This window comes from Rana temporaria, chromosome 2 (assembly GCF_905171775.1).
Source record: "Rana temporaria chromosome 2, aRanTem1.1, whole genome shotgun sequence".
NCBI lineage: Eukaryota > Metazoa > Chordata > Amphibia > Anura > Ranidae > Rana > Rana temporaria.
In genome coordinates, this window is record NC_053490.1 from 251,508,987 (window position 1) to 251,536,169 (window position 27,183).

The 27,183-nt window shown below is 41.7% G+C and overlaps 1 protein-coding gene across 1 annotated transcript in view; it reads right to left on the bottom strand.

Annotated features, from left to right (window-relative positions):
• Window positions 1-3,332: 3,332 nt before the first annotated feature.
• TMEM132E (transmembrane protein 132E) overlaps window positions 3,333-27,183 on the bottom strand; it is a 662,885-nt gene continuing 639,034 nt past the window's right edge. Inside the window, exons 7-9 of the mRNA XM_040336772.1 lie at window positions 24,288-24,567; window positions 8,967-9,158; window positions 3,333-6,053 (exon numbers count right to left, since the gene is read on the bottom strand). Of these exons, the coding sequence (XP_040192706.1) occupies window positions 4,983-6,053; window positions 8,967-9,158; window positions 24,288-24,567 (1,543 nt within the window). The 3' untranslated portion in view covers window positions 3,333-4,982. The remainder of the gene's footprint in view (window positions 6,054-8,966; window positions 9,159-24,287; window positions 24,568-27,183) is intronic.

The following is a 27,183-nucleotide window of genomic DNA, read 5'->3' on the forward strand; positions in this document are numbered from 1 at the left end:
ATTAAATTAACACTCCAGTGTTTTTAAGAAAGCCATTACTGTCTGACCTACAAGCAGCATCCCAAGACATCTCCTCACTTCCAGTGATGCTGAACATGTGCTGCATCATCCTGGAATTAGCACACAGCTTGTGAGTCAGACATTTTCTCCATGAGAATTTTTTTTATTTTTTATGATATATTCCATTTAAAGAAAAAAAAACGTTACATTCAAAAAATTACATAGCATATAATATTTTGATATACTCTTTTAGGCCCCTTTCACACTCGCGGACCGTTTGTCCGTTTTTCATCCACCCATTGATGGATGAAAAACGGACATCAATGCATCTCTATGGAGAAACGAATGTAAATGGATGATCATCAATTTACATCAGTTTATATCGGCTTCCGTCAACATTCGTTTTTGGAATGGATCAAAGTCCTATTTTTCTTCTGTTAAAAAACACATTGGACGAAAAACAGATATAAGCCCTGGTTCACACTGAGCTGCGGGAATGAAGCCGTGCGAGTTCTGCTGAGCTCACACGATTTCACTCCCGCATGTCAGTCCTGATTTCGGCTGCGATTCAGAGACATCTATGCAGGTTTCTGCACAGATGTCAATGTAAATCGCAGCACAAAATCGGAAAGAGTAGTACAAACACTACTTTTTTTACATTGATGCAGCGATTAGGACGGTGCCATTGATGGCAATTGCTGTGGATTTGACATGCAATTTGACATTTGACATTTCACACAATTCTCAACGAGTATGGTGCTTGTAGGTCAGGCAATAGCAGACAGCTTTTTAGCATACAGATTCCACTTTTTTTTTTTTTACAAATAAAATCGGAAACAACAGAGTAGCTTTGTGATAGTTAGTGCTCTAAGCACGTTGTACTTATTTTGTACTATTATAATACCTATGTTAGGAATGTGATTCTTGCATTGTAATCCCTTTTGGTACAAAATAAAGAATTGATTAATATATATATATATATATATATATATATATATATATATATATATATATATATATATATATATATATATATATATATATATATATATATATATATATATATATATGCAGTGCCTTTACATGGGTATAAAGATCAAGGATCTTCAGGCTCAATTTATTAAGCTGATTATGATGGCTGTCAGGGGGTCTCTTCATTTCCATGATGAGAAGAAGTTACCACATGTTAGTGTAGGTCTATAGGATCAACAGACTATAGAATGCAGTTTTGCACATTATTAGCTTGCACAGGCCTGCACAGATAAGGAGTGTATACTACTGTAAACTCTGATTAGCAAAGGACTGAATAGAGGACCACAGAAAACTGTTTAAGGCTGCCAAGGTCAGTGTAAAAGAGCAGGCCTTAAGATCTAGGATCTTTAGTGATTTGTAAGGGCACTTCCAAACATTAAACCTTAGATTAAAATTGAACTGAAGTTGAAAAATAAAAAAGTGCAAGGAGGCAGGATATTTATTGCTAAAGAAACATGTAATGCCTTTTCTTCAACAAAATATACTTACCCAAACTTTTCATAATCCCCTGTAGAATGTATTATGAACTTGAACTATGCATCCACAGTTCAGTTTACATTCTGGCACACTGGCTGTGTGTAGGAATGACTGCACTTCTCTGCATGCTTGGGAGTGGCATCATCCCACATGGCCAATCAAGACAGCCAATGACTGGCACCCAGAAGAACTTAGGACAAGAAGCCAGTGAGAGACTTTGCGGGGATTGGACTGGTGAAATTAAGGTAAATATTTTTGTCTTTAGTTCCACTTTAAAACAAAACAAGTCAAGTGAATAAATGCTGTTCCATTAAGAGGCATATTTTTCACATTTAAGGGCTTGGATTAACATTATAGTAATTCATAAACTGCATTGTGGTGTCATTCATTTCCACCAAAACCACAGCACACATCTTTTAGTTCACCAACACCAGTTTATATCCAGCCTTCAAGTTTTCTTATTCTAAGACTGTTTTTATTATGAGAGATTTCTATCTTGGTAAATCACACATTTAATGAATATTTGAGAATTAAACGACTGTATTTACAAATCTCCAACATAAATTCCCATTTGATGATGGTGTCCCAGCCCATCCATGATAAAGTGATGTAGCATAAACAAATACTTGAACAATCTAGTTGCAAGAGAATGAAACGTTTGCTATGGCTTTAGCAGAGATGGGGGCAATATAATTAAAGCTCAACTTCTGCTTTTAGTGAAGATTAAATAGTTTATTTGGACCAAGCTCATGCAAACAAACTATTACCTTGGCTTTACTAACAGGTGCAGCGACTGGGAGCACTATATAAACTGTATTTAGCCTCAACTACATACATTATAGAGTGTAGTATCCAGCAGTGGGATGGGAACTTTGTCTACATCTCCGACTCAGAATACTACGATACCTGTTAAAGCCTAGTCTTAGTCTAACACAACTTTGATCTGGGATGTGGGACAGGAAGTTCCCATCCCAGTGCCAACACCTAGCACTGTATAATGTATATAATTGATACAGATACCTATAGAGGACTTAAACTGTGGAAGCTGTATTCAAAAAAAGTAAGCAGAGCACCATTCATTTGTCTGTAGTTAATCATTTTCTTCTGACTGATTTATAATGCCTAGTAACTCTGTGGTTCTTTGTGTTGTAGATGGTATCTTGATAGAAGATAAGACATTGCTTCCTAATGTTAGACCTTGTCCCCTGATGACTGGTAGTCAAGCTACTGATGCAAGAATACTCAAGGCAAAAGGAGATGTGCAGAAATCAAAGGTTCACAGATATAATGAAGAAGGGAGATCCGTGTCTGCAGTTCATTAGGTACAGCTTCCTCTCCTGCAAGGAAAACAGTGAGAAGCACAGAAGTGAAATCACTAAATCTCACTCCAAATCCCATGAGGCTATCTGTCAGAGGTAGCAGTGCCTTAGATAGTCTTACACTGCAGCTATATAGCTAGGAGGCTGTAACCACTGGAGTGTGTTATTTTTTAGGGGGAATTCAAAACAAAATGTATATTTTTTGGGGGGTATTGCTTGTGCACAATTAAATTATCTAGATATTTGTTATAACATAGCAAGTATTTATTTTGAGTTCAGGTTCACTTTAATGAGATATGGCATGGCCCATTCAAATCCTTCCTTCTTCCTTGAGTCTTCTAGCTGCTGGATGCTAATATACTGTGACATGATAAGACTTTAGACTGTATTTTATTCTATGAAGTACAACTTTGAAAGAAGTAATAATGAAAATAATAATAACAACAACAACAACATCAACACCAATAATATTAATAAAAAAAATAATAATAATACACACATGACTTTGGTGCACTGCCAAATTTTATTTTCCCTTATATTGACTTAGGAAAAAAACTTGACATGGTGGTTAAATTCAAGACAGACTTGTCTTATATAAGGAGAATCTATTATGCACCCATTCATCTCTTGGGAATTAAGTTCTCCTATGAATTTGCTCTGCTGTTTTAGCAGTGACTCTCCTCCATACTGGTTGTTGTCTGTAGCTTCCATTAACAGAGCTGAGTGCTCTTCTGCCATGACACTCAAAGCATTGTCCAAAAAAAAAACAGAAATAAATCAAATGAAAAAAGGCAGTATTTCTATAGTGTTAAGGATCCGGCAGAGTATTATTATCTTATTACTTTGAAAATATATATAAATCACATCCTGGTAAACTCAAATTAAGAAATAAATGCATGTTTTTATATAATAAAATAAAGATACATATACAAGGTTTAAGGTTTTGTTTGAAGAAATCCTACTACAAGAACTCTTCAGACTGAACATCACGCGAATGAAACACTGACTCATAGAATCAAGGATTCATTTTTGAATGGAATAGCTATCTCTAAGTAAGTTTTAAAGGAAACGTTTCGTTTTCCTACCGTCAAATATAATTCATTTCTGTGGTGGCATGACAAACGGAATGTTGCGGCAACTTTCAAATTGGCCAAATAAACAGAAATTACTGGGTCTGCAAGCATGTGTCACTAATGGAACCATCAAGTAGCATAATAATTTATTTCCATGTAACAATCCTTGATCGCTAATCTTGCAAAGATGGCTACGTCTCCTATCTTGTGCCATGGCACAGCATCACCAGGAATAGCAATTTATAAACTGCATTAGTTGCTCTATAACCCTGAGAAAAATCTTGTTACAATTGAGGTGCTATATAAATCTGTTGCATTTAAGCATTTCTGTGATTGGTAAACACATTCATGAAGCTGTACTGTTAGCTGTCAGCAGGTTTTTCTTTTACTGTTAGATAAGTGGAAAGCACACTTGCACTGCTAACTCCACAATAATCTTTTGGTATTAATATTACATAGTTTGGCATAACATAGTGTAATCAGAGTCTTCCAAATGTACTCATTATAGCTTCCTCAATGTGATGGTAATGTACCAATTCTATGTTGAATTTTTAAAGAAAATGTACTTTCACCAGTTGCAGTGAGCTGCCGTAAGATATTGTTTAGCTCCTGTTGTAAGGACTTTTATAGTGTATTGTACTTTACTAATAATACAAGGAGCCACACTTGTTATTTGGCTTTTCCCTTCATTTTGAACCTCAGAACCCCAATATACATTGATGGTTAATATTTAAATAGCGTAGTATATGAAGTTGTTTGGAAAGTTGGAGGCAAATAAATGCTTATTTTTCCATCCCACAGATTACAGAGACATAAGCAGACAACATGCTCTTCTTTCTTTGCTATATGTGCATGTGTTTTGGGCAAAAGCGAAGAAGAGAAAGACAGAATAACAAATGTCTTAAGTGACTGACTATCATATGAAGGAAGGAAAAGAGGTGAGTGGCAGTGTATGGGTTTAAATACGTAGAGACATAAAAGGAAATTATCCCATTTCCTGTGTTCTAGAGAAAACAACAGTCCTAATGGGCGCAAGATTGTTTTGTCTTGTCCATAATAACATCCCAAGCAAGTTCCAAGGCTATGCCATTTCTGTGACCCTCCTGATGTAGTTTCTGAGTTCATGTGGGTCCCTCAGTCCCATATCCCGACACACCCATTCAAGATCACATTCCTCTGTACCCGGCACTGCATCATAAGCACTACCTTCACTAGGCAAACTAGTGAAAGTAGTAAACTTTACACGTTTGCGCTTGGATGTGGGAGATGAGCTTAATGGGTCCTCGCTGGCTTCCCTACTTGAGCCACCCCCACCAGAGGAGCCATCTCCACGTCCATGAGATTGGCTTTGCACACTAGCCTGAGAACTGCTATTACTGCTGCTTCCTCTTGCCTCTCCTCTACAGCAAGAAGAATGATGAGGAGGTAGTGTTCCTGTTTCCAAGGGGTTTCCAGGACTTTCAGGCTGTGGTGATAATTCTCCTCGAGCCCTAAGGGGCTGTCCATTTCCCAAGAATACCCAGTGGTGGGAGTGATCTGGGTTGGCCTGCCCATCTGGGGGAACTCTTTTGTGTCTATACTTAAGAACAAACACAATGCAGTTTATGAGAAAGACCAGAATGGCAAGGCAGAATACTCCTAGAAGAGCATACATCCCTATCTCCAGATCTGTCAATCCACGTGGGAGTTGAGGAAACACTGTAGGAAGTGGTAAGGGATATTCCCCAGGAACATGTGAGCTGTGCTCTTCAGATGTTGTGGATAGTGTTGTCATAGATGTCGTTCTTGACATGTCTCTGTTTTCTTGTACAGGAGAATGTGGTGGGACCTCAGTTACCAGTTTTCCAGGATCACTTTCTCCACCTGGTTCACTAGAGCCAAAAACAACATGAACCACAGCTGTTGCCGTTGCCAGTATACTTTTCCGTTTAGTCTTCTGGCAGTTCTCATTAATTATCATCTCTGCTTTCAGGAATGCCCCTGTTCCTTGTTCTTCACCAGCAATAACAAGAGGAAATGTACGATCTGGGCTCACGGATACCACCTGTTCATCAGTGCTACTTAGAGACAATATATAATCCTTAGGATCATAGAGGGACAATGGAGCTGAAGTACCATCACTGAATATAAGCCAAAGGTTCACCAAACCATCCTACAAAAGAGTAAGAATTTAATTAGTTTTACTTGTAATTGAGATAAATCTGGTAATAACATTAAGTTAACTTAAAATGTTCCCAGTGTTTCAATTATTGTGATAAAAATGTAATTACAAATAAAATGATAATAATAATAATATGGACATATGAATACAAGAGACAGTTAGAATATTGTAGCTCTACCCTCCCAAATATTTGTTTAAGTGATGTATTTTAAGTCTGGCCTCACATAAGATATACTGGCTTAATGCAGAGCAGTGGGAGGAACAAATAACAATAGGAATTGAAAACCTCTCTAGACCAGTAAGTAGTGTACACTCTTCCTTATAATGGTTTTGTGGTCAAATCCATCCCTACATTGAGAGTAGAACATTAGTTACTACACCTACGGTAATTCCCAACAGATTAGGTTTGGGCAAATAGCTATTATAACATCCCCTAAGTTCTAAGCTGTCCTATATCAGGATGCTGTAGAATATATATAAACTTATAATAGAGGGGGTAGATTAAAGTTAAACAGTGCCATACAATGAATGTTTTGTTTGCCATTTGAACTATGCTTGATGTCTTCTACACATTACTTTAACTCTTTAGCTGTGGGTGGGTTCAGTAGCTTGGGTACCCAGTAAAAGGAGGAGCACTCACACAGACACCAATTGGTGGTATCAGTTCTTGTATTTGAAAAGTAGTATTGCAGAAGGTTATGGAAGTACTTTTACTGATAATGGTACTAATACTTGTAATAACACTGTTGATGACACTTTTAGTCAAATTTGCAGCAGCTAATACTCTGCTTCTACACAATACTGTCCAGATAATACATTAGTCCAGGCATTAATGGCACATGTTGCATCATAAGGCATATAGGGGAACATTGATTTGTACTAGCATGATAGAACTGGCACAGACATGCAACAGTAAATCATCATCATCATCATCATCATCTATTTTTAGCAAAGCCTACTTTAACAGGATAACATACTGCTGGAGGGGTGGCTAACTGGCAACACAGATAGTGTTTTTTTTAGGCTGGCAAATATACTGTAGAAGTGGCTTCAGTGAGTGAGAACATGAAGAAGATACTGTGGCTGTGTCCCTGTACTGTTCCTTCTTGAGCAGGAACCTTTCCCTCTGCTCTCTCTCTTCCTAATCAGAATGGAACCTGTCCCTAGCCTCTAAATTTTGCAAAAGCCTGCAAAATCTAATGAGGCACTGGCATTTATTAACACTGCCCACACAAAAGATGGCCACCACAGGTCACTCTGTGCTGCAGTGTCCTGTCAGACAGCTGCTCCCCTGGTGACATCCTCAGACATCCCAAACTGCAAAAACAAATTTCAGAGAGGTGGCAAACTCATTTCAGGGAGGTGGCGCCTCACTTTGTTTTTTTATTTTTAATAATAATATATATTTTTTTTTATATAAAAAAAATTAATGCTTTTTAGGGGGAGGGGGTTGGAGCAGTGGACAGTGTTGGTAGGGCAGATCTGACATCTCCCCTTTGAGACAGACAAAGGGACACATTCCCCAGTCTCAACACTAAAGAAGAATGAACAGGAGACAGAGGCTCCTGTTCATACATAAACTGAGCAGAGTAAGCACAGTTTATTCTTCCCAGTTATCACAGGACACAGGAGCGATCTTGCTCACTGTGTCCAATTCCTGACAGTTCCCCCCACAGACGGCGGGAGAGGAGAGGGGGGGAGCCATATGTGGGGGATGAGGGGGGGTGGAGGAGGAGGACAGGAGGGGTGGAGGAGAACACAGGGCTGGTGGTAAATGGGGGGGGGCGGAGAAGGACACAGAGGAGGCTGGGGGAGGAGCACACAGGAAGAAACAGCAGGGTATGCTCGGTGCGGCGGGGAATAGCTGTGAACTCCGATCTCCAGTGGCTAAAAATCTATACTAGGGAGATTGGTGTTCACAGCTGTTCCCTGCCACACTGTGCATTCCTGGGAGATCACAAGATGCTTGCTGGTGTGCTGGAGCAGCCGCCGAAATGCGGGAGACTCCCACACCTCGTGGGAGACTTGAGATATATGCATCCTAGTGTTTGCAGAGAAAAATGTTTCTTGTTAGCGTCTGCTCCATCTGCACAGTGGCACAGCACCACCTACAGGATAGAAGAAAAACTGCACCTGCATACATAGATTATGATACTGCACATACTTTACATTTTTATAGTGGCACACTTTTAAAGCAGAGTTCCAGCCTGTAAAAAAATAAATAAAATGTCAGTCAGCAAACTCTGTAGCTGCTGACTTTTAATATAAGGACACTTACCTGTCCAGGAATCCTGCAATGTTGGCACCCCTAGCCGATTCGTCCATCGGCTGTGAGTGCAGGCGTTGGCATCTTCACTAAGGGGAACAACAAGTGAAGCCTTTCGGCTTCACAGCCTGTTTCCTACTGTGCATGAGTGAGTTACGTTGTGCTGTCTGAATTGTTCTGCTGTCTTCTGGGACCTGTGTGCCTCCCATAAGGCAGCGGGGGGAGGAGGAGGGGCCAGAAATTTCGTAGATCAACGTGATCTTTGTGCGGCGAACTTATGCAGTACTGGGAGCGGGTACCTGAATTTCAGCTCCCCCCTAAAAAAAATATGGCAGTGGAGGGGGGGGGGGGGGGGACTGCAAACAAATGGAGCTTTCCCTTTTGGGTGGAGCTTTGCTTGAAGACCGATATTGAAGATTTTATACTAAAATAATATGCAGTAAACTGGGATATTGAAATTGTTATACAATAGCACTTCATCATACTTAAAACAGGACAGTGCTTTTTCCTGAATTTTTTTTTTTTAATCCTATAAGTTTTTCAAAAATATAAAACGGTATATATTGATAATATAAAGGGCTCAATAAAAGTAGCTCACATTGATGCAAACTGATCCCGAGTTATCAGGAAGCACCTACCTGTTTTGGAAATTTTAGCATGTGCTGAGCAGTAGTCTTGGCTATTATTGTGTGACTGTTTCCTGGGCTGGCATGCAGGGAGAGAGAGAGGCCAGATATCACCTGTGCCTGAAGTTCTATGATGCTGACTTTATCCTCTGTCACTGTAATTGTTGTTTCACCTAAAACGGCCTCCATAAGAGGGGATACCACCTATTCAATTTAGAAAGAAAGAGAGCGTAGTTAGCAGTTATTTACCTACAGAAATAGCATACTTATAAAAAATTCAATAAACATTCAACATTTAGCACCATGAAAATCCATAAGTTTAGGTAATACACATGCACACACACACTTGGTGAATACAGTGAAAATTCCCTTTGCAAAGAAACCCAATCACGTGCATGAAAATACCAAAAAATACACATACTCATAGCCAAAATTCTATGTAGCACAGGGTGGAAAGCATGGAATTACTGTATCTCTATGCAGTGAAACAGAATGATAAGGTTTGGCTGAAAAGTTCCAACTCAGATGATTTTCTCAAACAATGGTGTCTATTATAGATGATCTTATTCTATCATTCCAGTTATCATAATTATTATTATTATACACGATTAGAGTTGAGCGGACACCTGGATGTTCGGGTTCGGACCCGAACCCGGACTTTGAAAAAAAAGTTTGGGTTCGGGACCGAACCCGAACCCGGACCCGGACTTTGACCTGAACCCGAACCCCATTGAAGTCAATGGGGACCCGGACTTTAGACTACAAAAATGTCTCTAAAAAACTAAGGGAAAGGGCTGGAGGGCTGCAAATGGCAGCAAAATGTCGGGAAGAGCATGGCAAGTACTCTGGAAATAAATGTGGATAGGGAAATAACTTAAAATAACATAAAAAAATTTAAAATAAAAAATATAATGATTTTTGACCTTTGAGGACGAGGTCCATACAGTTTTGTTCAAAATTATTGAACCCCCCAATGCTGTAAAGGGTTTTAGGGAATTTAGTGTACATTTGTAATTGTATTCAGAATGAAATCCTACAAGGACTTCATAAAGAACCATATGCAACTAATATGACATCAATTGGTTTTGTAATACAGTGTAATGCCGTGCTAAATACACGTTCAGACAATACACTGGCCGCAGGGCAGGCCAGCACCTCCAAAGCGTAAAGGGCAAGCTCAGGCCATGTGCCCAATTTGGAGACCCAGAAGTTTAAGGGGGCATAGCCGTCATTCAGTACGTGTAGGGGTGTGCTCACATACTGCTCCACCATGTTGCTGAAATGCTGCCTCCTGCTAAAACGTTCCATATCAGCTGGTGGTGCTGTTTGTTGTGGCGTGCTGACAAAGCTTTTCCACATTTCGGCAATGCTAACCCTGCCTTCTGAGGTGCTGGCGGTGCCCCTGCTGCGTTGGAGACCTCTTCCTCCTCCTCTGCCTTCGCCTTCTGCTTCCACTGTGCCCCCGCTGCCAGGTGGGAATTGCACCAGCAGCGCGTCTAACAGCGTGTGCTTGTACCCGCGCGTCTTGCGTTCACGCTCCAGTGAGGGGATTAAGGACGGTACATTGTCCTTGTAACGGGGATCCAGCAGCGTGGCCACCCAGTAATCAGCACCTGTCATAATGTGCGAAACACGCCGGTCGTTGCGGAGACACTGCAGCATGTAATTGCTCATGTGTGCCAGGCTGCCCAGAGGCAACGAAAAGCTGTCCTCTGTGGGAGGTGTATCATCTGTGTCCTCTATATCTCCCCAGCCACGCACCAGTAATGGCCATGAGCTGGTATGGATGCCATCCTGCTGTGAACATGGTTCCTACTCCTCCTCCATGTCTTCCTCCTCCTCATCCTCCACCGCGTCATCCTCCAGAACTGTGCCCTTGCTAGACAATTGTGTACCTGGCCTGTTGGTGCACGAACCCACCCTCGGAGCCACTTGTGAATGACTGCCCTGAAAGCCTTGCAAATGATCCCGATTCCTCCTCCTCCTCCTGTGCCACATCCTGTTCCATCATCGCCCGTAGCGTTTTTTCAAGGAGGCATAGAACTGGGATAGTCACGCTGAGAGCGGCGTCATTGGCACTGGCCATGTTGGTGGAGTACTCAAAACAGCGCAACAAGGCACACAGGTCTCGCATGGAGGCCCAGTTATTGGTGGTAAAGTGGTTCTGTTCCGCAGAGCGACTCACGCGTGCGTGCTGCAGCTGGAACTCCACTATCGCCTGCTGCTGCTCGCGCAGTCTGGCCAGCATGTGCAAGGTGGAGTTCCACCTTGTGGGCACATCACATATGAGGCGGTGAGTGGGAAGGCCGAAGTTACGCTGCAGCGCTGCCAGGCGAGCAGCAGCAGGGTGAGAACGCCGAAAGTGCGCACAGACGGCCCGCACTTTCTGCAGCATCTGTGGCATATCGGGGTAAGTTCTCAGGAAACTCTGCACCACCAAATTCAGCACATGCGCCAGGCAAGGGATGTGCGTCAAACCGGCTAGGCCCAGAGCTGCTACGAGATTTCGCCCGTTATCGCACACCACCAGGCCCGGCTTGAGGCTCACTAACGTCAACCACTCATCGTTCTGTTGTTCCATGTCCCTACACAACTCCTACGCGGTGTGTGGTTTTTCCCCCAAACAGGAAAGTTTTAAAACTGCCTGCTGGCGTTTACCCATGGCTGTGCTGAAGTTGGTGGTGAATTTGTTATGCTGACTGGATGAGGAGGCGGTAGAGGATGAGGAAGCGGAGTAGAAGGAGTTAGGAACAGGAGGCAAACTGAAGCGCCCTGCAATCCTCGGTGGTGGAAAGACATGCGCCAAACTGCTATCCGCCTCAGGCCCAGCCGCCACTACATTTACCCAGTGCGCTGTTAGGGAGATATAACGTCCCTGACCGTGCTTACTGGTCCACGTATCCGTAGTTAGGTGGACCTTGGCACAGATGGCGTTGCGCAGTGCACATCTGATTTTGTCCCCCACTTGGTTGTACAGGGAAGGGATGGCTCGCCTGGAAAAGTCGTGGCGGCTGGGCACGACGTACTGTGGGACAGCCAATGCCATCAGGCTTTTAAAACTCTGCGTTTCCACCAGACGGAATGACAGCATTTCAAAGGCCAGTCATTTTGAAATGCTGGCATTCAGGGCCAGGGATCGCGGGTGGGTAGAGGGGTACTTCCTCTTACGCTCCAGTGATTGGGAGATGGAGAGCTGAATGCTTACATGGGACATTGTGGAGATGTTTGGTGACCCAGGTGGTAGTGTTGCTTGCCGGTCCTCTAATTGAGGGGTGGCAGGTGGCACTGTCACTACGGAGGTGGATGAAGAGGCAGAGAGGCCCGAGACTGATGCAGAAGAGGAAGCAGGAGGAGCCAGAGACCTTTCTTGGTTTTTGAGGTGTCTACTCCACTGCAGCTCGTGGTTTGCACTTAGATGCCTGGTCATTCAGGTTGTGCTCAGGTTGAGAACGTTTATGCCTCGCTTCAGGCTCTGATTGCACAACGTGCAAACCACATGTGTCTTGTCATCAGCACATTGTGTGAAGAACTGCCACGCTAGGGAACTCCTTGGACCTGGCTTTGGTGTGCTCGGTCCCTTGCTGCGTTGGGCAGTAGCAGGCATACTGTCTAGGGGACAGACGCTCTGCTTTGGCACCCTGCTCCCTCTTCTGCTGTGCTGGTGGCTCTGTGCAACCACCGCCTCTTCCTCCGAACTACATGGGTCACCTGCATGAGGTTGATTCCATGTCGGGTCGAGGACCTCATCGTCCTCCACATCATCTTCCACCCAGTCTTCACCACTGCCCTCCTTGTCGGTCTGCACAATTGCAAAAGCAACAGCAGTTGGCAACTGTGTTTCATCATCATCATGCAAGACGTGCTGTGATGGACCCCCATGAATTCATCCTGATATATAAGTGGTTGGGCATCGGTGCACTCAATCTCTTCCCCTTCTGGGGCTGGGCTAGGTGGATGGCCCTGGGAACACATGCTAACAGACTCATCAAAAAGAAGAAGAGACTGCTGCATGCTTTGGGGCTCAGACTGCTTGGCTGATTTGCAAGGGGGTGAGGTGAAAGACTGATGGTGGACATCGGCTGCAGGCGCCAACTCTGAGCTTTCAGCACAAGACTGGTTGGAAAACAATGTGAAGGAACTGGAGGCACTGTCAGCAACCCAATCTACTACCGCCTGTTCTGCTCCTGGCCTCAACATTCGTAGAGCTGGTTTACGCCCGACCAAATACCGCTGCAGGCTCTGTCGGCTACTCGCACCTGAGAAAGGTGTTTCACTTGTGCTTGTAGCTGGCACAGATCGACCACGTCCTCTCCCTGTAACAGGAGCTCCACCAGCAGCACCACGACCGCGGCCACGTCAGGGACCCTTATTTGACGTTTTCCTCATATTTCTCAAATTTAGGGTCTTGCCCTAATTTTGAGAAATTTTAAATACAAAAATAGTGTAAGCTGGTGAAATAGGCAGAGATTCACCTATATATTTCTCTACCTATAGCAATAAGCAGGAAGCCAGCACTAAACAATGTACTGCACAGACAGTATATCACAGGGGAAAGGTGGAGTGCTGGTGAAATGGGCAGAGATTCACCTATATATTTCTCAAATTTAGGGTCTTGCCCTAATTTTGAGAAATTTTAAATACAAAAATAGTGTAAGCTGGTGAAATTGTCAGAGATTCACCTATATATTTCTCTAGCTATAGCAATAAGCAGGAAGCCAGCACTAAACAATGTACTGCACAGACAGTATATCACAGGGGAAAGGTGGAGTGCTGGTGAAATGGGCAGAGATTCACCTATATATTTCTCAAATTTAGGGTCTTGCCCTAATTTTGAGAAATGTTTAATACAAAAAAGTGTAAGCTGGTGAAATAGGCAGAGATTCACCTATATATTTCTCCACCTATAGCAAGAAGCAGGAACCCAGCCCTAAACAATGTACTGCACAGACAGTTTATCACAGGGGACAGGTGCAGTGCTGTTGAAATATACAGAGTCACCTATAGATTGCTGACTGCCCTTATAGGAAAAATATTTCAGGAACCTGTCCCTGACTATGTACTTGACAGAAACACAGTATATCACAGGTGCACAGGTGGTGTGGCAGGTGTAGTGCTGTTGAAATACTCAGTCACCTATAGAGTGCTGACTGCCCCTATAGGAAAAATATTTCAGGAACCTGTCCCTGACTATGTACTTGACAGAAACACAGTATATCACAGGTGCACAGGTGGTGTGGCAGGTGTACTGCTGTTGAAATACTCAGTCACCTATAGAGTGCTGACTGCCCCTATAGGAAAAATATTTCAGGAACCTGTCCCTGACTATGTACTTGACAGAAACACAGTATATCACAGGTGCACAGGTGGTGTGGCAGGTGTACTGCTGTTGAAATACTCAGTCACCTATAGAGTGCTGACTGCCCCTATAGGAAAAATATTTCAGGAACCTGTCCCTGACTATGTACTTGACAGAAACACAGTATATTACAGGTGCACATGTGGTGTGGCAGGTGTACTGCTGTTGAAATACTCAGTCACCTATAGAGTGCTGACTGCCCCTATAGGAAAAATATTTCAGGAACCTGTCCCTGACTATGTACTTGACAGAAACACAGTATATCACAGGTGCACAGGTGGTGTGGCAGGTGTAGTGCTGTTGAAATACTCAGTCACCTATAGAGTGCTGACTGCCCCTATAGGAAAAATATTTCAGGAACCTGTCCCTGACTATGTACTTGACAGAAACACAGTATATCACAGGTGCACAGGTGGTGTGGCAGGTGTAGTGCTGTTGAAATACTCAGTCACCTATAGAGTGCTGACTGCCCCTATAGGAAAAATATTTCAGGAACCTGTCCCTGACTATGTACTTGATAGAAACACAGTATATCACAGGTGCACAGGTGGTGTGGCAGGTGTACTACTGTTGAAATACTCAGTCACCTATAGAGTGCTGACTGCCCCTATAGGAAAAATATTTCAGGAACCTGTCCCTGACTATGTACTTGACAGAAACACAGTATATCACAGGTGCACAGGTGGTGTGGCAGGTGTAGTGCCGTTGAAATACTCAGTCACCTATAGAGTGCTGACTGCCCCTATAGTAAAAATATTTCAGGAACCTGTCTTTTTCCAATTATTCGGGTTTGGGTCCGGGTTCGGGAAAAACCCAAAGTCTGTACCGAACCCGAACTTTACAGTTCGGGTTCGCTCAACCCTATACACGATTTATATAGCGCCAACAGTTTACGCAGCACTTTACAATGGGACAGAACAATTACAGTACAGTTCAATACAGAAGGTACAGGAGGGCCCTGCTTGTAGAGCTTACATTTTAAAGGGAGGGGGTAGTGGTTCAAAAGGTAATAGCTGCAGAGAATGATTTTATGGGGTGGCTCAGGGACAGTTGTTAGGTGGGTGTGGCATAGGCTTCCCTGAATAAATGAGTTTTCAGGGATCTCCTAAAAGTGGACAGGGTGTTGGAGGTACTGTGGTGGATGGACAGAATTTAACAATACGTTTAGTAATTAGGATACCCATGTACCCTCTAGGGTTATAGTTGTTTTATTTTCCTTTCTATGTTCACTATTGTTCGCTTTAGTTATCCAGTACTTTTTACAACTCAGGGAATACAGCCTAGTTTATTGCTCCCTGAAGCTAGTCACTGACACGCAGCACTGTATACTACACTGTTCATATACTGGTATCAGCTTATGTTACTTTGTACTTATGAATGTGTTATACTCTTTGACTTAATAGATCGAAAAAGATACTGTACTTGGATTTTTTGCTGCACATGACTTATGGCTGTATGTATATTTGTCTGGTTTATCAATAAACTCTTTTTTTAATTGAAAAAAAAAAGGTGGACAGGGTAGGAGCTGATCGGAAATACCGGGGCAGGGAGTAGGTTAGCCTACTTAGTACCTTTAACCTGCATTCACCCTTGAACAGAGCGCAAACAGAACATTGCCTGTGATTTTGATGTGTTTTGGGGGCATTTTTAAAGTATTTTACAATTACAATACAATTTTACAAGTGTTTTACAAGATTTGTGGATTGTGGTTAAGGTCTGCAAATTTTCACCATCCAACCGTGAACAAAAATGGGGTATTTTTTTCTATTTCCTTGCTACTGATTGGGTATTCTTTACAAAGTGAAGCTTCACCACATTTGCTAAGCTCTGGGGAAAACAAATGCAACTGCACTTACAAAGTGCACAGTCTATTTGTGTTTAGTAAATCAAATCCCATGTGTGATTACACAAAGTAAAAAATGTGGGGCATATAAAGAAGGGTCATGGGGATAGTATAAATGGCAGAGATTTACAGCAATTCAGTGCTAGATTCGTCCCCATATTTGCTTCTCTGAGTGTGTTTGTTTTGTGTACATAATATTCTATATTTTGACTATGCTCTTTGGCTACTTACTCTGGCTCAAAACCCTTGGTTACACCTTTATTCTTTTGATACTGACTGGTCAAAATTCTCTTAACTCCATAACTGAAAAAGTAGAGAGTTTAAAATCTCCCTAAGGCCTCATACACACGACCAGTTTCCTCGGCAGAATCCATCAAGAAACTTTGTGGGAGAGATTTTTTGCCGAGGAAACCAGTCGTGTGTACATTTTTCATCGATGAAAAATGTCGAGGAACTCGTCGAGCCAAAAAGAGAGCATGTTCTCTTTTTCCTCGACGGGAATGGAGAAAATTGGCTCGTCGAGTTCCTCGACAAGCCTGACAAGAACTTGACGAGGAAAACAATGTGTTTCGCCCGCCAAGTTCCTTGGTCGTGTGTACGAGGCCTATCCCTGACAAGAAATCTCCTGCTGGTTCTCCCTTATACTTGATGGAGCATTCATTTATATTCATTTATACCTCTCTTCCTACAGAGATGTATGCCTAGAAAACTTACTGTACCTTAACTTGAAAATGTTCTACTTAACAGGCAATGCACATACTGTATGTATGCACCCAACTTTGATCCTTTGTGTGCATGTTCACATTCCCCAGGGTTGTTTGTTGGCTATTGGAGGCACACATTTCTTTGAATCTGCAAAAAGGTTCAGTGTTTGGATGTAACTATGAACAAGCTGTTCAGCCGTGTGCTGTTTCAAACATCTTGCTCAAAAGTAATCTATACAGCATGCTTTGATATGCATTTTAATTATACAAGCAAAAAAAGAGCATATTAAAGGTATTTTATAGTTAAAATCTAGTTGATATTAATATATTTGACTATGAAGAAAAGTGTAAATTGATAAAAATATAGTAAACTGAAAGAATGGTTTGGGATTTATTCTCATATTAAAAACAATATATATTTTGATTGCCATACTTTATTTACGTTACTGTAAGTATGGTTTTTAATAAAATCTTATGCTTTAAAGATTCAAGATTTTGTAATGTTATTTTACTGGTTACCTATGGTCAGCTACATCCCAGAGATGGACCACTGAGCACAGTCCTGTCCACCCATCCGAAAGGGCATGGGATGGAAAAATCACAAGCCTGATTTGGTTGGTGAAGCAAATAAATCACTGCTCACTAGCATTGGGCAGTGACAGCTTGGCTTAAGTAAATCAAATTGTAAGTGTCTGTAAATTATGAACGAATCAACAACAGGAAAGGCACCACTACATTTGTGTTCTGTGCAATAGCTGTCTGGACTGTCAAGGGGCTTAAAATGACTTTCTGGTAATGTCTGTTATGTAATGCAAAGTATAAATAATTTCATTTGGAAAATGTATCACACAATTTAATTTAACTTTCCAGAAGACTGATTTCAAAAGCTCTGCATTAAACGCATTAACTTCTGCAACTTCCTGGGATCATGAATAATTATTGTTTTTCACCCATTTGCAAATATATGTAAAAAGAAAAACATTAAATTATAAGCATCCTAATAAGTTTGCATTCAAAAAAATTGAAAAATACTGTGGAATCGGGCTGATTATGTATATGAAATCCCTACCAAACCTCAGAGTAGTCACCCTGAATTAAAATTTGTTAGAAGACTATGAACATAAAATAAAATAAAATATGACATATACAGTATATGAGCTATAAATGCTCTGTTTTATTTCACATTTATATTATTTAGCAACTTATACAAGTTTGGGCTCTATCTCGGAACATGATGAAATCTGATAAAATCTGGTATATTAACCTTCAACTACCCCAAGACACTGTTTTAATATATTCATTTGAAAATTAAACATGAATTACAGTCGAGTCACATACATCAGAACTGGTGTCATTATCAGAAATAGAAAAAGAAAAAGGTATAGATGGCAGAGATTTACAGAGATGTACTTCTTCAATACTACTACAAAATCTTTAGCTCAGGTAAATAAGATATTCAGTGTTAATAATGTCAACTTTAATAAAGTGTGATTACTTGCTAGCAGAATGATATTTGAATGAATTCAGTAAAAGAATATAAAGACTCAATACCCTATATTAAATAAAGGAAGATTTATTTTCAAATAAAAGGATTCCAATAGCAATGGAAATTGGCCAATTCAAACAGAAGAGATTCTTTCGCATTGTAAAATAGAGGGTCCCCAGGCATTCAACATAACCATTTAGATATACACAAGCTTGAATCTGAATGGATGGACTTCATATAAAAACAGTTGCAATTGTCAAGAAAACTTGCAGGAAATGCAGGTCTAATCTCATTAACATTACTGAGTTATATGTGCCATGCTCTATGATAAAATTAAATATAGTCTAAATATGTACAGTGTCAGTGACATTCCTCTTCACAGAAAGTACCATGCATATCACTGTATCCTAGCCTAATTACCATATCACAGTGCAGTCATGAAAGCCTTTAACTACAGTTGTAAATATGCAGTTCAAAGGACTTTTGGTATCCTCTTAGAAAAGCTGGTGATTTGCCATCTCAGAGTAATATGTGGAAAGATGGCTACATGGAAAAATCTTTACACAGTATCTTTGCTTATAAAACTCCAGCTATAGAAATTATCAAAATGTTCCAGAAACCTGTTTTTTTATTAGTTATTGTTCTCAAACAAGTGCATGTTGCTGTTTTTGTCTGGGACACTGAAAGATGCATTTGAGGCTTTGTACACACGACCAAGGATCTCGACGGGCGAAACACATCGTTTTGCTCGTCGAGTTCCTTGTTAGGCTGTCGAGGAACTCGACAAGCCAATTTTCTCCATTCCCGTCGAGGAAAAAGAGAACATGCTCTCTTTTTGGCTCGTTGAGTTCCTCGACAGTTGTCTCGTCGAAAAATGTACACACGACCGGTTTCCTCGGCAAAAAAAAAAAAACAGCAAGTTTCTTGCTGGTTTTTGCCGAGAAACTTGGTCGTGTGTACGAGGCCTAAGCCTTGGTTGTGCTGATGGGAAGATGTACCTGCCATGTGTAGACTGAATCTCAAGAGACTGTAATTTTTCTGTTTGGTGCAAAATTAAGCAGATTTTAAGTGTAATGAACTGTCTCCTGGAATCCTGTTTACTCCTCTGATCCAGACACATTTAAACATCCATCAATAAGCTAATACCTACAAAAATAGTTTCATGATTGTGTACACTATCCAATGTTATAGGTACGATAGATCTGTTACATAGTTACATAGTTGGTGAGGTTGAAAAAGACACAAGTCCATCAAGTCCAATTAGGCCCGGACTGGGACAAGAAATAGGCCCTGGCATTTTAAACTGGGCAGCCCAATCCCTGGGGGGAGTAGAGCGGAGATGTGGGGCAGGCGTTCATGGGGGTGTTTGGTGACCAGATATTCATCCCGAGAGACATCCCAATACAGGAAAGAGACATCCCCATATAGCAAAGAGACATCCCCAATCCAGCAAAGAGACATCCCTTAGACCAGCAAAGAGATGGCACCAGACCAGCAAAGAGATGGCCCCAGACCAGAAAAGAGACATCCCCAGACCAGTAAAGAGACAGCCCCAGATCAGTAAAGAAACAGCCTTAGCCCAGCAAATAGATGGCCCCAAACCAGCAAAGAGACATCCCCAGACCAGCAAAGAGACACCCCCAGACCAGCAAATAGACCTTCCCAGACCAGTAAAGAGACATCCCCAGAACAGTACAGAGACGACCCCAGACCAGCAAAGTGACAGCCCCAGACCAGCAAAGAGACATCCCCAGACCAGCAAAGAGACATCCCCAAACCAGTAAAGAAAGAGCCCCAGGCCAGTAAGGAGACCGCCCCAGACCAGCAAAGAGACAGCCATCCCATACCAGGAAATAGAGAGCTTCCCCATCAATGCTGTCCCCTCCAAATTCCTCAACACACAACCATTATTGTCTAAACTGCAGGCAACAAAATTGAGTACATCCCTAAGTGAAAATGTCCAAATTGGGCCCAATTAGCCATTTTCCCTCCCTGGTGTCATGTGACTCATTACTGTTACAAGGTATCAGGTGTGAATGGGGAGCAGGTGTGTAAATATTGGTGTTATCGCTCTCACTCTCTTATACTGGTCACTGTAAGTTCAACATGGCACCTCATGGTAAAGAACTCTCTGAGGATCTGAAAAAAAGAATTGCTGCTCTACATAAAGATGGCCTAGGCTATAAGAAGTTGGCCAAGACCCTGAAACTGAGCTGCAGCATGGTGGTTAAGACCATATAGTGGTTTAACAGGACAGGTTCCACTCAGAACAGGCCTCGCCATGGTCAAACAACAAATTTGAGTGCACATGCTCAGTGTCATATGCAGAGGTTGTCTTTGGGAAATAGACATATTAGTGCTGCCAGCATTGCTACAGAGGTTGAAGGGGTGGGGCAATAAGCTTGTCAGCGCTCAGACCATACACCGCAGACTGCAACAAATTGGTCTGCATGGCTGTCGTCCCAAAAGTAATCCTCTTCTAAAGATGATGCACAACAAACAGTTTGCTGAAGACAAGCAGACTAAGGACATAGATTACTGGAACCATGTCCTGTGATCTGATGAGACCAAGATAAACGTATTTGGTTCAGATGGTGTCAAACGTGTGTGGCGGCAACCAGGTAAGGAGTACAAAGACAAGTGTGTCTTATCTACAGTCAAACATGATGTGGGGCTGCATGAGTGCTGCTGGCATTGGGAGCTTCGAAAACTGTGCCGCAGGGCAGTATTCCAATACAATAACGACTCCAAACACACCTCCAAGATGACCTCTGCCTTGCTAAAGAAGCTGAGGGTAAAGGTGATGAACTGGCCAAGCATGTTTTCAGACCTAAATCAACTCCACATTGTGGAAAAGTGTAATTTCTTCAGTGTTGTCACATGAAAAGATATAATAAAATATTTACAAAAATGTGAAGGGCGTACTCACTTTTGTGAGATACTGTATAATCCCAGCTATTTCCCCGATTTGTGACTGAACTACTTAAGCATAAGTGAAGAGAAAATGAAGGCTGGGAATGCCCTCACTATCAGCTTTCTGATATATGTTTAAAAACTGGAGTTCTTGCTAATAGATATTTAAAAATTTAAACCGTAGTTTTAGGTATCTATCACCATAGACAATAGAATAATGAACTCTATATTGTGAATATTCTTTTTTAGACAAATATGCCATCAAGAGTGAAAGATAAGTAAGGGTTAACAAATCTTTCAAACATATTAAAACCTTAAGGATAGTACATTTCCAATTCAGCTACAACAGTCTTTTAAGACTAGTTATAACCTTTAGGGGATTATACAGATCAGTGTTAAATGAAAGAAAAAAAAAGTCCTAGTTAAAGATCAAAGAGACGCAAATTCTGGTTTGTAGCAAGATTCCTAAACATTGCTAAGTATTTTCACAGTTTGCATTATAGTTATCATGTGTTGACCTTTCATAAGATATGATTATCTGATGTTTGTGATCCCATTTAGTGAATAGGCTTATTAATAGGAATATGAACATTCATGGGACAACACCATCAGCAGAAAAACAGTCAGATGGACTGTAAGTTTGCGGCCAATTCTACTTGCTTGCATTTTCCAATAGCAATAAATGTGTTGTAGCAAACTTTAGTTTCTATGTGTACTTTGAGGAGATGGCAATGTGTGTGTAGTTGACAGTTCTAGGACATGATCATACAGTGCCCAGGACGAAGATTTCAAACTTTGCCACCCTCCCTCATGGCAGAACAGAAGGCGGGCTAACAGTAGCGTACTAACAGTAGTGTACTAAACATGCCATGCCAAAATGTTTACAATGGTTGTAGCATGCAATGAAATAGTCTCAATGGTTATGGTCACTGTGAGTTATATAGCCATCCATATACTGTCCCACACTAATACAGTATATAGGCTTAATAGTGGAGAGGAAAGAAATTCAACAGCATCCGTGTGAAGATGTGTATTACAGATCTCACAGACTTCCTTTTCAGCATAGCACCGATTCAGGAATGATGGCAGCTTCTTCTACTTTCTGTCTCTGGTTATATGATAGGTCAAATTGCAAGGGTAAACAGGAAGGCAGGCAGTCTGCCCTCATTCACCAGCTGGCTCCTGTACTGAGAAGGAGGTCTGCTCTTACTGGGCACCCTCCTATCCCTGCTCTCTTCCACTCACATTAGGCTGCTATTGAAGAGAATAGAGAGCAGAAACCTACCTTCAGCAGCTAACATGCTCCCTGCTCTGCCTGACAGGAGTGCCACTCCTGTCACTCCTGTCAATCAGGCAGCTGGAGTATGGAAGGTCAACAAGTTCCCAACACCCCCTCCCCCAACATAAAAACATTGTGCCCTCATAACATCACGGAGATACACTTCAAGCTTTGCTGCCCTCTAGGACTGGGCGTGTCCTGAAGTCACTAACAGAAACAAAACACCGAAGGGTGCACCAGCCTAGTGCATTATCCCACAAAATCACTTCATTAAGAAAGTCTTATAAAATATAATCACAAACATGTGAATAAAGAACACTCATCGAGCTACTCGTCCGTAACTTAACAGTCCTTGAATTTGGCTAGTATAAATTCTTAGGGCCAGATTCACATAGATGAGGCGGCGTAACGTATCGTAGATATCGTAGATACGTTACACCGCCACAATTTTTCATCGCAAGTGCCTGATTCATCAAGCACTTGCGATGAAAACCTACGCCGGCGGCCTCCGGCGCAAGGCAGGCCAATTCAAATGGGCGTGTGCCATTTAAATTAGGCGCGCTCCCGCGCCGGACCTACCGCGCATGCTCCGTTTCCGAACTCCCGCCGTGCTGTGCGCGAAGTGACGTAATTTTTTCGAACGGCGACGCTCATAGCGTAATTCCGTATTCCCGGACGGCTTACGCAAACAACGTTATTTTTTAAATTTCGACGGGGGAACGACGGCCATACTTTATACAGCAATACGATTGCTGTGTAAAGTTAAGGCACCAAAAAAAAGACTAACTTTGCGACGGGAAACTAGACTAGTGGCGACGTAGCGAACGCGAAAAAACGTTGTGGATCGCCGTAACTCCTAATTTGCATACCCGACGCTGGTTTACGACACAAACTCCCCCCAGTGGCGGCCGCGGTATTGCATCTTAAGATCCGACAGTGTAAAACAATTACACCTGTCAGATCTTATGGCTATCTATGCGTAACTGATTTTATGAATCAGTCGCATAGATAGAACAACAGATACGACGGCGTATCAGGAAATAAGCCGTCGTATCTGCTCTGTAAATCTGGCCATTGTGCTTTTGATATACAGAAGGAGGGAGTATAATTTGGATGCAAGCTAAAGTACAGCATCCATAATCCCCTAAAAAAAAACATCACAAAAAAAACTAAGCAACAATTATACTTCATTGTATGATATTAAGTGAAATTGCAAAAAAAAAAAAATGTTAAACAATAGTGTACACAGCATAGAGATAGAGTGGTTCTAAAGGCAAGACATGTTTTACCTTATTGCATTATCTGCATTAAGGTATAAAATGTCCTAGTAGTTGTATTACCCCCTCACCGCCTCCACCCCATATACTTACCTGAGTCCTATCTCAATCCAACGCTATGCCTATCTCTGTTCCTCTCCTAACAGGACACAGTGGCAGCAGTGGGAGCCAGTGGATCCTGCTGCTGTCAATTAAAGTTGGGGGCACACTGAGTATGCCTGCACGTGTACCACCAAAACACATAGGCTTATATGGGGGCACAGGCAGAAGAGAAGAAGCCAAGATCGCCAGTGGGGAACCTAAGAAGAGGTTCACGGTCCCTCTGTGCATTACCATTCCCCAGGGAAATGGCAATGCACATTTTAATAATAAAAAAATATATTCTTTACAACTGCTTTAAAGAAAGTACAAAGGGCTAATGCTGAAAAAAAAATGTCATTGTAGTATACAACTTTGGCCCATTGAAAAAACTGACCTTAAATAACGTGGTACCGGGTTCTCTTCCTGCCAAAGTATTACTATCAACCATTTCAGCTATTCTAGAGTCTTCCACTTGCATGAAATCATTGACTAGGTCTGTAACTTCCACCATCCAGTTTGGACCCAGCATTGTAATAACTTGGTCAGTGCCTTCAGAAGATGTAGTGTGGAATTGGGTAAAAACTTGCAAAGTGGCATGTTGATATTGTAGAGTACAGCCTCGATTTAACTTTCTATCTTCCTCTTCATCATCATCATCACTGTCGCGTACGGACCTGCCAATAAATGACAAAACAGGAAAACTCTGTTAACTCTTTTTTTTTTCCAGTAACATAGTGCATTATAAGCATCTTTACCAAAGAGCAAACTTGCAGCACTTCTTTGGAGCTGGCTTTGATACACATTTTAGTGTTCAGTTATCCTAATCAGTACTCAGCACTACATTAGCCATTTTTTGCTACAAACATATTTAAAATGTTGCTAATAATGTGTTAAAATATTTTTGCATGGAAATTAAAAATGTATTAGATATTTACAGACGAGTATACAATAGATTATCACTTTCCTGTTAAATCCAGTTTTATATAAATGAAGCCTATTATGAGAGAAACATTGAGGCTGCCATTTCAGACAATACAAGTAGCCTAGCAGAAACAATGACTCTTGCTTCTATACTTTGAGCTACTAATGTGCATATTAGATCTAGGCCAGTAAGTCAAAGTATTGAGGCTAGTGGTTCATCATAACAGCCAGGTAATTAACATTTATAGGAGGTTTGCAATGACAGCCCTCTTGGTCGCCTCACAAGGGTTCTACTTGATTATGACAAAAAAAGTATAAAAAAATCACAGTAACTTAGAAACCACCTGCATGTTTTTTGTTGTCAATATGTAAACTGTGGCCCGGATTCAGAGAGCAATTGCGCCTGCGTAACCATAGTTACGCAGCGCAATTGCTTACTTGCTCTGGCGTAACGAATGCTCCTGATTCAGGAACCTCGTTACGCCGACTGCAGCCTAAGATATGCGTGGCATAAGGCTCTTATGCCCGCATATCTTAGGCTGCATTCTTGCGATGGCCGCTAGGTGGCGTTCCCGTTGTGCTCAGCGTATAGTATGCAAATTGCATACTAACGCCGATTCACAACGTTACGCGAGCCCTGCGTACGCAGTGTACGTCGTTTGCGTACGGCGGTTTTCGCGTAAGGCTGCCCCTAATAACAGGGGCAGCCAATGTTACGTATACCCGTTGTTCCCGCGTCGCGAAATTTGAACTTTACGTAGTTTGCGTAAGTGAATCGTGAATGGCGCTGGACGCCATTCACGTTCACTTTGAAGCAAATGACATCCTTGCGACGTCATTTGCCGCAATGCACGTCGGGAAAGTTTCCCGACGGAGCATGCGCTCTACGATCGGCGCGGGAACGCGCCTAATTTAAATGATTCCCGCCCCCTACGGGATCATTTAAATTGCGCGCGCTTACGCCGGGCATTTTGCCAGAGCGCCCACGCAATTTACGAAGCTACTGCTCCGTGAATCGCGGGTAGCGAAGAAAATTTGCGGGGGCGCAGGGCAAAAACGTTGCCCTGCGCCTCCGTAAAAAATGCGCAAAGGTACCTGAATCTACCCCTGTATCTCTAGGCAAAACCTTTATTTTGGTTTTAGATAAAGTGGGGAAGGGTCAAGTTTTTTATTACTCACTGTGCCCTCATTGCGGAGATTCAGCTCTCTATAACGGTGACCATTATCATTGAAAAGGGAAAGGGAAAATCTTTTCCGCGTACACATGGTCGGAATTTCCATGTGTAGGCTCCATCGGACTTTTTCTGTTGGAATTTCCGACAACAAAAATTTGAGAGCTGGTTCTCAAATTTTTCAACGGGAAAAGTTCTTGTCGGAAATTCCGATCGTCTGTATGCAATTCCGACGCGCAAAAAATGCATGCCTCGGAATCAAGTCGACGCATGCTCGGAATCATTGTCGTAGTGTTGTATGTCACCGCATTCTTGACTGTCGGCATTTGGTGTGACCATGTGTATGCAACACAAGTTTAAGCCAGTCGGAAAAAAATCCACGGTTTTCTTTACGGAATTTTCGATCGTATGTACGCAGCATAAGGGGGAACTTACAGAAAGCAGCGAACACCTGTTCTAGGGACAATTCCCTCACTTTGGCATATTCTGTCTAACCTCCATTTTAAGTCTCTAGAACAGGAAATGAAGATAAATTATCCGAGTGGTTCAAAGAATACAAACAAAAAATTTAATCAGGGTGTTAACCATCCCCTACACTATTCAAAGCTCTGAAAAAATAAATAAAGTGCATTTTTAGCTAAAACAGTACTTTCTAGCTTTAGGTAGTACAGGTTTAGATCCTCAGTCAAGGTTTTACTGCCATCTGTGTCCCTACTTCAATGATTAATTCTCTATATATGTCCTGGTGGCCAATTTTCACCAGAACAAGAGGTTGGGGGGTATTCCTTCAATATGGACACCTTTTATATTATATGTTTTTTGGATATGCCATACGGACACTTTTCATCATGTATGGGTGTTTTATGTTGATCATTTAACAATGCTAATATTTAGAAGATTTGTAGATTAATTTAGTGCGCTACTGTGGAATTATTTGTCTCTCTCTCTTTTTTTACATTGACATTTGTTTCACCTCATTTGCATGTTTCTTTTGGTGCTATTTGATCACCTCTGCACTTTTTATTTTTTGCCCTTTAAACAAAAAAAAGACTGTCAATTTTGAATACAAAACAATATTTTTTACTTTACTTTGATATTTTTTGCTATACAACATTCCAAATATAAAATGTAGACCAATATGTATTTTGCTACATATTCTTTTTTCTTTTTTAAATCCCAATAAGCATATATTGATTA